Below are 15444 nucleotides of genomic sequence, written 5' to 3'. Positions count from 1 at the left end.
TGACAATAAATGTTAACTTTTATTACTATGAATAGGGAGATTATTTTTCGATACATATTACTTGGACAGGGTGTCTCTTCCGGCTAAATACAGCTTTTCTATGAAGACAATCTCAGATCTCAAAAGAGCACTGGCAAGGCTGGGGGCCGAAGAGATGGTGGCCACAGACCATCTTCGGAATCTTCAAAGGCAGGCTCACCTTCCTTCTCCATGCCCTGTCCCCTGTCTCTGGCCTTGGCCGTCTCCACCTTGTTGGAAGCATGGACATGGAAGGACGGAAGCTCCCACCATGGAGCCGCAGTGTCTAAAAAGGAAGCATTTTTCTCCATCTCTAGCCACATCCCCAGCCCAGAGTTGGGAAGGTGCTTGTTCATTGCTGGTGAACTTCAGTTCCAAAGCACCACATGCAAGAAGAAGGATTTGCGCTATTTAAAAAAAAAAAAAAAAAAAGAATCTCAAGTAGGGCAAATAAAAATTTCTCTAAAATCCCTGAAAACTGCTGCAGTGGAGTGGAATCCTGGCGCCCGGAGCTTTAAGGCAGATCTTGGGTGGCATTTTTGGTTCTAAGGTGGCCCTGGGTCACTCCTATAAAATGAGAATAACGACGCCTAATTTTTCCCGCAAACACTACACTGACTGTAATCTCGTGCGGGGTCCGTTTTCCCTGTGATACGAGCTCCTTGAGGTTGGGGGTTGAGCCTGCCTTGAGCTCATCCCCAGAGCCAGGCACAGCGACAGGCGCAACGTTTGTGGAAAAAGAGGGAGAAGTCGTGGAGGGGCGGGCGGGAGACGCAGCCGCGCTGGGTGCGACCCGCAGCGGACACTGGACCGCAAACCCCCCGCTTCACTTCCGCCGCGGGTCACGTCCTCCTCCTGCCCTCCCAAGGGTCCCGATTTTCGTCCCACGATGCTCCGCGCCAACCGCGTCCCGTCATTGGCTGCGCCTCCCCCACGTGACGCTGAGCTGGCGGCGGCGGTTGCCGGGGCGACGGCCGGAGACAGGGCGGCCTGGCCGCGTCGGCGCGGATTCCAGCGGCGAAGCAGCAGGTAGGCACGTCCCCGGAAGCGGCCTGGCCACCCCAGAGCCTGCGTTCCCCGCGCGGGAGCGGCAGCTGTGGGGCCCGAGGACCGAGGCTCTCCCGAGCCCTTGCCCCAGAGGAAAAGCCCGATGCGCCAGCTTGGCAGCCGCTGCAAGACGTCCCAGCCTCTCGCCTACGGTCCAGGGCTCTTACTGCGGCGTGGCCCCGAGGCAGCCGCCTGGACACGCCGAGGACAGGCCCAGCTGCTTCCCGCAAGTAGCTTCTGATATTTGCCGCAGTTGGCCACACTTAGAGGGGTCCCAGGGTCCTCCAGCTGGGTAGTGGGCGGCGCGAACGAGAGGCCTGGGACTTTTAGATCCATCCCTTCCGTTATCTCCATCGGCTAACCCCTCTTTCCAAAGACCCCGGTTAAGTCCAGATTTCATCCAGTGCAAGCAAAAACAGGATGCTTGCTATGCACATCTGTCTTCTAGACAAATCCCATAGTCTTACCCTTAGTCAAAAACTCTATTATATAGAAAGTCAGAAGCTGCCGCTGCAGCCCTCAAAAGTGACAGAAGAAGTTTTCTCTAGTTTCTGCAAAAAGTGGAGCGGTGGTTCTCGAACTCGAATGTGCGTAAAAATCATCCGGAGAGCTTGTTGAAAACAGTTTATGGGCGCCGCGTCTGCCGTGGTGTTCAGTAAGATCGGAGTAGTGCTTTAAGTTTCCTTTTGCGCAAGTATCCAGGTGGTTCTGATTCAGGTGGTCCAAACTTTGAGTAATAAATACTGTGTAGTGGTTAATATCTGGATTTAAGTTCCGACTTTGTTACTTCCTAGCTGAGTTATTGAGAGCACCTCGACCTCCCTGAGCCTCAGTTGCTTCATCTGTAAACGGAGAATATAAATCACATTCATCTGTTAGATTTATTGTGCAGACTTAATGTGAAGCCTTTTGAATGTTGCCTGGCAGACATTAAACTCTCGGTGAATGAACCTATTATGATATAAAGGTTTAGAGAAAATTCTGTAATTTCTAAGAATGTCAGAGTAATGGAATACCCGGCAGCGAGTGGCTCACCTTCACTGACATGATCAGAGCAGAATCTTATTCAAATGATGGTGATTTTTTTGAGGAAGTGACATTTATTAAGTACAGAGGTTGGCCAGGTGAAGAAAGAGAGGGGAAAAGTGTTACAGGCAGAGAGAACAATATGTGCAGAGGCCCTGAGTAGGAACGAACTCTAGTTCTCAAAAACAACAGTTTTCTTGTTCCAGGGCCTTCACAAAGCTGTTTCCTCTGCTTGGGTTTCATCTATTTGCCAGACATATTGGGTACCTCTTGTGCCTGCCAGGCGCTCTGCTAGGTCCTGGAGATACAAGGTTGAACACCGCTTCCTGCCTTTGTAAGCAGGGTGATAAGTGTAACAGGAGAAGTAGATGTAGGGTACAGAGGTACCCCAGAGGAGAGAGAATTGCCTTGATGGGCAAGGAAGAGGAAGGGTTCGTAGAAGACTTCCTAAGGGAGACGGAGTCTGAACTAAGTGTGATGAATCAAGTTTGCCCATGAGGTGGGGCGAGGACATCAGACACAGGGCTTAGGAAGAGCATGTAGTGCGGGGACGTGGCTGGGAGTTCACTCCTGGTGGCACTAACGTGGCCGTGGTAGAAGGGAGCAGAGAGAGCGATGGCAGGGGGTGTGGCTGGCCCAGAGGAAGGCTGGACAGGTGGGTGGTCCTCAAACAGCAGCTGTCTCTCTCCTCGGCTTTATGGGTCTGGCAGGCCTGGAGGTGGCAGGCCAGGTAGGTGACCTCCCTGCTCCTCACTGCTACTCTCCCCTCCTTTGAGGTATGCGCCGTGGGCTCTACCACTTGCCGTCCCTCCTTGAGGCATCACCTGTGGGCAGAGTCCTTTCTCTTGAAGACCGTAGCCCCTGGCTCACTGTCTGCCTCTCCACCCCCTCACCTTCAGTTTTGATTTCAACTTTCTGACTACCCAAGTTTCTTTGTGCCCCTGACTTATAGGCTTCTCTCCCTCCATCCTCCTCATCCATTCACCTCTGCGATGATGAACCTTTTATTACTGCATCACCTCCAAAATCCTAATTTCAAGCACCTGTCTCTCTCTCCAGCCGCCACCTTCTATCTTTCGGGCTCCTTTTAATGTGGCTCTGAAGCAGGTCTTTGACCCCATTACTTTTTCACTGGTTCACAACCACCTCATGCACCTCCCCGCTCCCCTCATTGAGGTAGCTTAGCTTCAGCACTCTGTCCTTGTTATTTACACTTGTTTCCTCTTTCCCCTCTCTCCTGGAAAAGCCTCCCCCTGATTAACCTAACTCACACCAAAAGTGGCTGGCGAAAACTGCAAAATCGTGCAGTGCAGACTCTTTCTGAATGTTTAATATTTTTACGTGGAGGAAGAGCAAAGGATTAGTGACTGTGTTCATTTGCATAGATCAATTCTAATGCCCATCCTTCCTTCAATGAAATGAGCTTATCATTAAACTGTCATTCTGTTCTAAATACTTCCTGTGGCCCTGACTGTTTGAAGTACACAGGCCACATTATAGCACATTAGAAAACTCTAAGTATGGAAAATTATCTTCCCCAATCTCACCAGCAATCCGTGACCTTCTCATTTACACCATCCTCCAGTCCTTGTCCGCATTCATTTTAAATACAGAATTACTGTTCCTAATTACATAGAAGAATTACTTTTGACTTTAGCCCCACTATTTCCTACTGCTGCTGTAATAAATTACCACAAACTTAATGGTTTGAAACAATGCAGTTTTATTATCTTACAGTTCTGAAGGTCAGATTCTGAAATGGGTCTCAGACTGGGCTAAAATCAAGGTGTTTGTAGGGCTCATTCCTTCCCGGACACTCTGGAGGAGAATCTCTTCCATGCCTTTTCCAGCTTCTAGAAGCAGCCTGTATTCTTTGGCTCCTGGTCCTTCCTCCATCTTCAGTGCCAGAAGTGGCTGGTCGAGTCTTTCTCACCTGCATCCGTCTGATCCTGAATCTCCTGCTTCCCGCTTTCCCTTCTAAGGACCCCTGTGCTTACATTGGGCCCAACAGATGATCCAGGCTACTCTTTCCATTAAGGTCGTGATCGGCAACCTTCAGTCCACCTGGAGCCTTAAACCCCCCTTGTCATTCAACCCGACACATTCATAGATTCTGGGCATTGGGACGTGGACATCTTTGGAGGCCATTATTCTGCCCACCATAGCCACCTTGTGTGTGTGTGTGTGTGTGTGTGTGTGTGTGTGTGTGTGTGTGTGTGTGATTTCACATATGGTCAAAATGAAAACTTTTGTTTTATATTTTTGCCTTGTAGAGATTTTTGCTGTGAGAATTAATAGCAACCTTTCAGTATGGGGGATATTCTGGCTCACGAATCCGAATTACTTGGACTAGTGAAAGAGGTAGGTGTGTTATACCACAGGTCACAAAAAAAGAGACCTTGAAAACTTGTAAAGCTCGTATTTACAATGCAACAAAGTCTTTGGTGCCTTGTAATGTTTCTTCTGTCATTATGTTATAATTATGTTTATCATTATATAATTTTTCAGGTGTTTATATTTTGTTTTCATAAATAAACTGAAATCTTAAAGCCACTTTTTAGAATTCTTTTAAAGAAAATAATGAAAGCAATACATGCTCATGGTAAAAGATTCAAATAGTATAGAAGTATAAACAGTGTGTTTTCCTGCTCCCTTCCTGCTAATGGGTTAGAATAGTATCTTTCCAGACTTGTTTCTATGAATATTCAAAATATATTCACATCTATAGTTTGCTTTGCAAAACGGGATGGTACCATACACATAGTTCTGTAGCTGGCCCTTTATCTATCAGCAGTAGTATAGCGTGACCACCTTCCTGTGATCCTCACACTTTTTCGTGCGGTGGAGTATTTCATCACGTGGTTGCATTGTAACGATTTAAGGCGTGCCTGTTAATAGACGTTTAGGGACGTTTTGAGGGACAGGACCCAGGCCTTATGTTTTTTGTTCCCTACCGCTTTTGATGCGGGACTGGCACATAGAGCTGCCGTCTTACTGTGTGATTAAACTGTCGCGTAGGCATTGAGGACGAGGCAGTGGAGCAAGGAGGAGGCATCCACCCTGGAGAGGCAGCACTGGAGTTTGTTGGCGTGATCGTGGATAAATTCTTAAAGATGTCACAGCAGGGGCCCTGGGGACAGGGCTGGGGATATAGCCACAATTAGAGGAGGAGGACACAGAAAGGGTGACTGACTCACACGGAGAAGGACGGCGGAGAAGTGGGGAGAACCGTGGTCACTCATCGCGCATGTGACTGACGCGGGGGGAGGGCGTTTCAGGGGGTGGTGATGGCTCGTGCTGTGCCTGAAGGTCACCGACGGCCTTGCCCGTCATCCCCTGTTCTCTAGGGCAGGCATTATTTCCTGTCCCACCGTTTCAAGTAACGAATTCCCAGAGACCAATTGGACTCAAAGCCATCAGGCCTTGTACCTGTCCCTCCTGCCTTTTTCAGACTTCTGCACACACTTGATTTATTTTCTATTAATAATTATAATGAATCTAGCAACGGACATTTTCCTTCTGAAAACAAACCTATTTTCTGTAAAGAAGCGTTTTCTATGATACTGTCTTTCTGGGCTTTTAGTGTGTATATGGATAAGTAAATTCTAAGCTGGATCCCAAATTACTGTTTCTGAAGTGACAGTCCATTAAACCCCATTAGGAATTGGTGATAATATTGAGCTGGTGCAGTTACATCAAAAACAGTTACTTTGTTGATGTTAAAACAGAGAAATATATATATTTATGGGTTTTTTTTTACAGTATTTAGATTTTGCCGAGTTCGAAGACACCTTGAAAACATTTTCAAAAGAATGCAAAATAAAAGGCAAACCATTATCTAAAACAGCAGGTGGCTCTTTAAGGGACTCCAAATCGTTGGTAATCCAGGTAACATTTTACTTTTTTTAAATCTCTGTAGATAAGCAGGATGTTCCCACCTTGTAAAAAATGCTACCATTTGAGACTGTTGTAATTTTTTCTGGTGACCTGGTCAGAGTGACTTGTAGACATCGCAGGTGTTAATGGAGGAATCACTAACGTCTCTTTAAGCCTCCGTACCCTACCTGTGAAGTGGGTGGTGACGTAAGATCTTTCGCGTACATTTATTGAGAAGAACAGGGGAACCACGCGGTGCTTGGAAACTGAGGCAGACGCGTCCCCGTCCTGCGCAGCTGTAGGTTATTAACTCGCGATGCTGGGACGGAGAGGTGAGCACAGCAGCGTCTCTGCCCTCACGGCGGGCGCACGCTAGTTTCGGGAGGAGGGAGCAAGAGGCCTACAGACAAGGCTACGTCCTGTCAAAGGGAGGCCTGCGAGGGGCCGAGTTCCACGGTCCGCAGCTCTCAGGGTTAGAAAGGACCTTAAAAGCCCCTGTTTCAACCCTTGTTCGATGCCTCCATCCCATTTGTAACAACGTTCTAGGTAAGTTCACAGTGACTACATCCAGTGACAAGAGAACATATATTTATTTGTTTCAATATACTTACTTCCAAGAAAAATTTGACACTTGTTTTGAGAGGCCTGCTGAGTAACTGGAAGTTAGGCCACAGCCACTGCCTGCCTGCTCCTGGTCCCTGAGTCCCTAGTGGCCTGGCCATTGAGTGGGGACACCATTGAGTGGCCTGTAGAGTCAAGGCAGGCCTGTGCTCTCTGCCCAGTGTCCCCTCAGCCTCAGGCACCTGGACGCTGAGCTGCTGCCACATTGGTCTGGACCATTAGGAAGTTCTTTCGATCCTGCCTTGTACCTAAATCCGCAGAACTAGGCAGCAGGTATTTGTGGTGGGTCAGTTGTCATTCTTCTGTGAGGCAGGTGACATGACACTCACCACCTCCTTTCTCCAGAGTCTCTATTTCATCGATTGAGTAGGGAGTCAGGAACCGTCTCTGCCCCCCGTGGTCAGACTCACACAGCTCCGAGGCTGCAGTGGCACCCAGACTGTGTCCCTCCTCTGGCTCCGGCCCGAGCCGCTCTGTTCCGTAACCGAAGGGCACAGTCACTATATGGGGGATGGTAGTCGCCTCCCACAGTACCGTCTCAGGGGACATGCTCCTAGCGACGGGGCAGCACCCATCTCCCAGGCCCGGGGTTGCCTGGGTCTCTGTGTATGCGCTCACGTGACTCAGGGACTGGGCAGCTGTGCCGCCAGCTGCCAGACACGTGAGATCTGCTCTGCCAAGGCCTGGCTGGGCTCTGGGTCAGGCCCGTTTGCATCTGCCACATGCAGGTCAGCAGGTCCCAAGGGCACTGTAGTCACGTGCCCATGAGTTCTCCGGCCACAGTCTTTGGCCTGTGCCTGAATCCTCCCATTTCAGAGACTTAAACGGCTCAGCTGTTCCTTATGATGCCCAGACTTGATCTCGAAAGGGGTGGGACGCCAGGGCCAATCTGCAGGGACCTCAGTCCAAGGAGCTCGAAGCCCCCTGACTCCCCAGCTTTCTATCCCTTCCATCTGAAGGGGAGCCTCGGTTTTCCTTATAGTGAAGCCCTGGGGTCTGTGGGGTCTCTGAGGTACCGTGGGGGTTGTGAGAATTTGGGGCATGGGGAGAAAGGGCACCCTCATTGACGGGGTTCATTCTGGTGTCTTCTCTGCAGAGGGACCTCATCGCTGCGTTTGACAGTGGAGACCAGAAGGCGTTCTTCGCTTCATGGGAGGAGCACGTCCCCAGCTCCCTCCGAGATGGCGACACCCTGGCCCGGAAGCTGGAGTTCTATCTTCACATCCACTTTGCCATCTACCTCCTGAAGCACTCCGTGGGGAGGCCTGTAGGTCGCTTTGTGCTGCGGGTTGGTCCCAACGGCTCGTTAAGGGACAGCATTAGCTGTTATGTTTTCCAAATGCGCATTCATTTAATTTTATGACCATTTTATCCTTGCTAAGGGGTATGGATGTTAGACCATGTATTAGGGGAGAAACACAAGCATAAACAGTGGGAAAATGCCCATTTGTGAAAGTCCCTTTGCGTGGCAGGTTGAATTGAGCTTCCATGGTCTTTTCCGGGTGGGCCTGGAGGCGTGAGGACAAGAGAAGCCTTTGCAGGCTGCTCTGGCAGGTGGACCTCTGCGTGGAGGGCGAGCGGGGCCAGGCTGACGTGTGACCACATGCATGTGTTTAGTGGCTTCTCCAGGCATTTCCTACAGCCCTAAGGACCTGCGTTAACTTATTAAAATGTCAGAGGCCAAAGGGGCGGTCACTGATGGAGGGAGCAGCTTTTCCGCACGTCATAATAGCCATTCTGGAAAAGCTGTCCCTGAGCACAGTGCTCGTGTGGGTACAATCGTGGGAAATGTTCATTTTCTTTTATTTATTTCTGTTTTCTAATTTTTCCGTTTTGATATAAGATTTTTTTAAAAAATCAGTAAATGTTGTACATATGAGTCCAGTGGTCAGAAGAGGCTTCACGGTGTAGGCGCAGTGAGATGCACTGATGAGAACAGGCTTCGCCTGCGCACACTGTGCGGGGGATGGGGGGTGCGGGACATCACTGGTCAGGCCACATGGTCCAGGGAGGAACATGCCAAACCCTCAATGAGCGGCTCAGCTCGTCCCACCTGCCCACTGAGGCCAGGAGGAAATGGAAACCCTGGGAGGGCCTGGCCTTGCATTTCACAAGGAATTAGTGAAGTGGGCGAGATCAGTTCTCAGCTTAATGAAGGAAAGAATATGAGAATATGATATGGAAACTTCCGTTTCCAGCTTTAGACACCTCTCCTAATCGAATCATGAGATTCACTAACGTCTACCATCTCTGATGTATGGAAATAATGTACATGTCTAATAATGGGGAATTGGTTAAATCAGTTGTGATAGGCCCACAAGATGAGGTTTTGTCCTGCCATTAAAAATGATATTTATGAAGGATCTTAACGATATGAGAACATGGTAGTAGAGGGAAAGGCAGCATATTGAACATGCTGTTCATGGAAGGAGAGTGTTGGGGGTGATGTTAGGGTGACGGCAGACAGTGCGCTTGCAAGGCCAGGTGGGGAGGCCACCAGTGACATGGCTTGAGCTGAAAGGGCCTTAGAGGAGGGGGTGGACGGGGGGACTGGGTGTCACGCAGGGGAGCTCAGACGAGTGTCTTCCCTTCCTCGTAGGACAAAGAGGACCTGGATGAAAGGATTTCTTATTTCAAAACCTACCTGGAGACCAAAGGGGCAGCGCTGAGCCAGACCACTGAGTTCCTCCCTTTCTATGCCCTGCCCTTCGTTCCCAACCCCAGGGCCCACCCGTCCTTTAAAGAGCTCTTCCAGGTGAGTGACAGCCTTGAACCGTCTGTGTTGATCAGGAAGAGCACTGTGGCTTCGCCTTGTTTACGCTGCTGGGTTCTCAATGATGCTGGAAAAGACTAAAATTTGCTTATGTTCTATTTTAAGAATATTCAGGTAATTTGCTTTAACAAGTCTTTCTTGTATCATAAAATGCTATTTTTTGCGGGGGATTATACCAAGACTTGTTAATCCGGACTGACATAAATATTTTTAAGATACTGATCTCTTAAATCATTCCAAGGATATTTTTTTGGTGTTGGGAGGATAATTTATTCAACTATACTAAAAATTAGTAGCCTGAAAGAGAGCTAGAGTACTTTATACAATTGCTGGCCATGTATATTTTAATTGGTACTAAAGTTCTCACTTGGCATATATTTACTTGCTTATATGCTCTTATTTCCATCAGACTATTTGTCTATAGCTCTTTTTATCATTATACTTCATTTTAGTTAACACTTCAGCATATTTATTAACAAGATTTGCTTATTATAGTAATTTTTGTTGATTTACTAAAATTAATGTGTCCTACTGAGCGTTGTATTGAGATGTATTTAGAGACTGAAATATTTTGATATAATTAGATTGCTTTTTCTAAAGACCCTACACTGTTTCCAAGAATTTACATGAAGCTTCTCCCACTGCCCCTGAACGTGGATGCAGCTCTTCTCCCAGACCCAGTGCGTGGCAGTCCCCTCCTCATTCATAGTTCAGCAGAACAGCTCCGTCACACCTGAAGAGCAGCCAGCAATCCGAAGGTCGGGTGGCCGGCTGACTCGTGACAGCTGGCTCGCTGTAGAGTAGCTGATTCAGTCTGTGCTCATCTTCTGGGTCAGGCCAGACTTAGCTTCACTGCCTTCTTCTCTTGGAGGGTGAGATATAAAATGGTCAGGAAAGGTGACGACTGTTGAAGAGGGACTTTTAGTTTTCTCACTGTGAAGACTTCTGTTTAGGAAGATTGTGACACAGCCGTGTGGGCACAGCTTGGACCAAGGCGAGGCGAGCTGGCACCGCCAGGGTAGGGTCCAGCTAAGGCTGCGGCACTCGGAGGCGTCTTGGGTTATCTCGGCCACACAGCAGCCCTTTGGAGTTGTGAGGCGGAGCTCCGGTCCTTCAGTTCCGGAGTGTGGCAGTGCTCGTGGAGTCCTTCCGTCCCATTTCCCCCGTTGCTGCCCTCTCCGTATGTCCTCCCAGTGGTCACCAGCGCTCCTGTAGCCTGTATACATAATAAAATCTAAAGTTAATGTCTTTATCCTTTTCTTGACCATTAAAAGGACCCGAGAATGCATTAACTTCATTTATCCCCTTTCCGGTTTGTGTGCTATTGTTGTGAAATGTTTTGGATATCTACTTCAACCCCACACCTTAGAAATTTTTGCCGTTTTATGCAGTCCGTTTGTGTATAGCTTGACCCTTACATTTGCCAGTATTCTTGCTCACTACTCCGTCCGTGGCGAGGACCTTCCGTCCGGGGTCATTTCCTGCTCCCCTTAGGCGTGTTCCCTTAACACCCTCTTTAGTTGAGAAGCTCTTCTTCAGTTCTTCTTTGTCTGAAAACATCTTTACTGCTTTCTCAGATGGGATTCAGAGTACTAGGTTTACAGTTACTTCTTTTAGTACATTGACGTTTTATTACGGTTGCTGTTTTGAAGTCTGATCGCTGTTCCTTCGTAGTGGAACGTTGTCATTTTTCTCGGGCCTTTAAGACTGTGACTGCACTACAGTGTGTCTAGGGAGTCCAGACGTTTCGTTTTATTTCGGCTTTTTAAGATCTCTTGGTCCATCTTGGCCAACATAGTGGTCCTTTCTTGTGGTTCTTTTCTGAGAGCCTGGAGCGGTAGCACGATGGGGCACCACATCCTGGATGGCTTAAAACAACAGATATCTGTCGTCTCACAGTTTAGGAGGCCGGAAGTCTGAGATCCAGGTGTCAGGGCCATGCTGCCCACGAATCTTCTAGGGGAGGAGCCCTCCTCGTCTCTTCCAGTTGAAGGTGTCCCTTGGCTTGTGGCAGCGTAATTCCAGTCTCTGCTCTTTACATGGCCATCTTTTTGTATCTGTGTCTAAATTCCCTTTGTATAAGGACACCAGTCACATTGGATTAAGAGCCCACCCTACTCCGGTACAAGCTCATCTTAACTAACTTCATCTGCAGTGACCCTGTTCCCAGTGATCTCACATTCCGTGGAGATTAGGACTTCAACATAACTTTTTAGGGGACACATTTCAGCCCATACCACACACATTATAAATAAAGTTATGCTGTGGTGGGGAATTACAGCATCTTTTTACAATATAAGACTTTTCTAACAGTGTTTCTTAGAAAGTCAGATGACAAGTAGACTGTGTGGGTGGGAGGCAGGGCAGAGTCTATAAGCCGAAGGGTAAGAAGGTGGGGAACGATGGGAAGGCCCGAGGGAGGTGGGGGTGGGAGCTCAGAGGTAAGTGGGTATGAATTTTTAGTGATATAGCTTCTTTTTTTTGTGGAACTTCTTGGTTTGAGTGGTAGATATTTTTTATATGAAGACTATAAGGATAATTTTCCTGAGAAAGGTTGTTGCTTGTCATATTTTTCTCTTTTACTACTTAAGTCATTATTTTTTTCTTCTCAATTAGCACTATTGAGATAATTTACTTTAGGGGACAAATCAAACTAAAAGTATATCATACTCTTGACATGATGGAGTATTTGATGCAATAACAGCAACTGTCTTTTTCTTATCTAGATGAGGTTTATGGATATGAGTCCCTTTTTTGGGAGACTGAGTAGCTTTGTGATAATTGTGTATGTCTGTTGGTGCCACCTATGCTCTAAACTGTGATGAATTAATTTTGGTAGCCTAATCAGGTTACTTCTCATGCTTGTGTTTAAATCACATGAAATGTTCAAATCACGTACAAGTTTACTTTTTTCCTGTTTAGGAAAGAACGCTGTCCTTTCTTCTTGCTGTGGGCACTTGAATCTTCTACAGATGAATTGGTCAGATGCCCTAACTTTTTTTTCACAGCGTCACACCCCTGGCAAGACAGCTTGCTTTCGATTTCAGTAACTCTTATTTAACCCTAATGGCCGCAACTCGACGATACCGTCGGCATTTAGAGACCTAGTGCTTTTATTTATTTTCTTTTTTATTTTCCTTTCAGGATTCTTGGACTCCAGATTTAAAGTCGAAGTTGGAAAAGTTCCTGGCTTTAGTTTTTAAAGCCGGCGACACACCAAAGCTTTTAACGTTGTATGTATCCTTTCAAAGCAGACAGAGGCCACCTCTGGTGTTGGACTGCCTCATAAATAGGGTTAATTGGGAGTGCCGCTTTCATATTTATGAAGCGAATGAAGCATTTATGGGAGGCTGTGCCAAGGCCTATGATGGGTTGCCTTCTCTGGCATTGAGTTTCTGAGACTCGCTAGGGTCTTATTTTTATATCACGTGCCTAGAAACTATCTTAGTAAGAAGAAAAAAAGCTTGTCTTTTTGGAAAAGAACGCCCTGGAATAATTTTTTCTTTTTTGAAGATCAGCTAACTACTCTTAAGGCTTCGAGGCCCTGGCTTATGGTTTGAATGATCGTATAACTTGTCATTCAAATTGGGACTTTTTAAAAAACAACTCCATTGAGGTATAATTTACAAACTGTAAAATTTACCCATTGTAAGTATAAAATTTAATGATTTTAAGCAAACATATAGAGTTGTGCAGCCATCATCACGATCCAGTTCTAATCTGGACACTTTCGAGAGTTACAAAGGGTGCGAAGCGGACGGAGCGCAGGCGACAGGTGTAAATGGAGCCCGTCCAAGACGGAGTGGGACGGAGGTCACCGCCCCCGGGAGGCCGATTTCCCAGAGCCCGTTAGTCTTTAAGGGCGCCTCTCTTTTCTATTCTGAATAAGAATGTATCAAAAGTTACTTCATAACAAGAAATACCCCTTTGAATTATAGAGTTGCTGTTTGTTTTAATTTCATGAAAAATTGAGGCCACTTTGCTGCATAGGACGTGCTTCCTTTCTAATTCCAAAGCATTGCACTTGTAACTGGACCTTTGCCCCTGGGATTCCATGACGCGTTTCTTCTTCAGCTGCCTCAGCCTTCAGTGGCTCCCTACTGCCCGTATTCAGTGCCTCGCCTCCCCTGGGACTGTCCACAGTCGGGCTGGGCTGCAGCTTTTCTTTCTGCTTTTGTAACCTCACGGTTTTGTTCAGGTACTTCTCTCTACCCACATACCATGATGTTTGCCTAGCCAGTCTTTTTTCCTCTTAAAATTCCATATAAAATGGCAGTTTTTAGTGAAATTAGGGCTTTTCCAACCTGGCTTAGGATTATTTTAATACTCTTTTAAAAAATACTTCCCAGCTTATACTTAAAGACATGATTTATATACTAAATCATATTATATTAATAATAGCACCCACTCCATAGAAATAATATGAAGGTTGAGTTAATACATGAAACTTGCTTAAAATAGTCCAGCACATAGTAAGTGCTTGACAGCTATTAGCTGTTCATGTCACAGTTTGCAAACACTTTTCATCCTGTTCAACATGTTTTGAAGCAAATACACTGAAATAAAGCAGGTAACTATAAATATTCCTTTCTTTTCCTTGTTCCGTGGAAATATATTTCCACGTTCAGTTCAACACATATATTAAGTTGAATATTGTGCTAGGATCCAAAGAAAAGGCCAAGACATAGTTCTCTTAGCCAAGTTGGGGTTTTAAATAATAGAACAGGAGTCCGTGAGGCAGATAGAATGAAGGCTCGGAACTCCAGGCGGAGGGGACAGCTCAGGCAGAAGCACTGAGCCAGTCTGCTTGGGAAACCATGAAGAACTGAGCACTGCTGGCGCGGGATCGAGACAGAAAGTCAGGGCGTGGGCAGGGGCCGGATCACGGAGGTGGGCGTGAGGTCCCGCAGGTATGTTTTAAGCAGGAGAATAACATGGTCATGGTTACATTTTTTTAAAAAAATCACTCTTTTTTTGTTGCTGATTATGAATTTGATCATATTCCTTCTAGAAAATTTGGGAAACACAGAAACACATTTTTATATATAAGTACACAAAAGTTTGTAATGTCTACAATAAATGAGGATAGATACCTCTACGTGTATATGTATTTTTTAATATTTTTATCAAATGAAGAGAACGTTTCCCCATATCATTAAATAGTCTTCCAAAACAGGTTCTTCCAAAACAGATTGTTTCCTCAAAAGTTAAATACAGGGTTACCGTATGATCTAGCAATTCCACTGCTAGCTTTATGCCCAAGAGAAGAGAAAACATGGCTGCACGGCAGCTCGTACAGGACTGTTCATAGCAGCGTTATTCAGCATCGCCAAAATTTGGAAACAACCCAAGTGTCCATCAACTGATGAACAGATAAACAAAATGCATATCCTGCACTGGAATATTATTTGGCAGTAAAAAAGGAACGGATTACTGAGACACGCTACAACCTGTATGAACCTTGAAAACACGATGCTCCGTGAAGGCAGCCGGACACAAAAGGCTGCACGTTGCATGATTCCGTTTGTATGAAAGGCCCAGAGAGGCCAGTCTATAAGGCAGTAGGTTAGTGGTTGCCTAGGGCTGGAGCGGGCGGGGAGCGGGGGTGACTGTGAATGCAGTTTCTTTTTCGGGGCAATGACAACGTTCTACAGTTGATCATAGTGATGGTTGCACAACTCCGATTATACTGAAAACCACTGAAGTGTACACTTTAAATGGGTGAATTATATAATATTTGAATTGCATCTCAAAAAAGCTGTTGCTGAAAAATTAAGAAGCCCACACAAAACAGGTTAAATACCTGTCTTGATTCAGTCGTGTGGCCAGACGCTCGGGAGCCGAGGTTACAGCCCAGGCCGTCTGGCTCCAGAGTGGCTGTACGAAGCCTTTTTCATCCCCATCTCAACGTCCTCAGGCGAAAAAGCTATAGCATTGAAGTTACGGAGTTAAAGGGTATGAATCCAGATTTGCATTTTTACTAGAATGTTTTGGTAGCAGTGGGGAAGGTCTTTTGAAGAGTTAGGTAAGGAGGCCAGTTAGGGGGCTGTTGAAATAGTACAAGACTTGGACTCACAGAAGCA

The 15444-nt window shown here is 46.6% G+C and overlaps 1 protein-coding gene across 8 annotated transcripts in view; it reads left to right on the top strand.

Annotated features, from left to right (window-relative positions):
- The first annotated feature begins 900 nt into the window (after positions 1-900).
- ARMC9 (armadillo repeat containing 9) overlaps positions 901-15444 on the top strand; it is a 122408-nt gene continuing 107864 nt past the window's right edge. For 5 of the 8 annotated variants that reach the window (XM_025043209.1, XM_015585445.2, XM_025043213.1 and 2 more), the window contains exons 1-6: positions 962-1047; positions 4365-4452; positions 5854-5979; positions 7685-7855; positions 9188-9343; positions 12506-12598. In XM_025043209.1, coding sequence (XP_024898977.1) covers positions 4402-4452; positions 5854-5979; positions 7685-7855; positions 9188-9343; positions 12506-12598 — 597 coding nt within the window. In that variant the 5' untranslated portion in view covers positions 962-1047; positions 4365-4401. The other 3 variants (XM_025043212.1, XM_025043210.1, XM_025043211.1) reach the window with 3 other exon arrangements.

The sequence above is a fragment of the Pteropus alecto genome, unplaced genomic scaffold, assembly GCF_000325575.1.
Source record: "Pteropus alecto unplaced genomic scaffold, ASM32557v1 scaffold110, whole genome shotgun sequence".
Lineage (NCBI taxonomy): Eukaryota > Metazoa > Chordata > Mammalia > Chiroptera > Pteropodidae > Pteropus > Pteropus alecto.
This window is presented reverse-complemented; position numbering and strand designations above follow the sequence as displayed.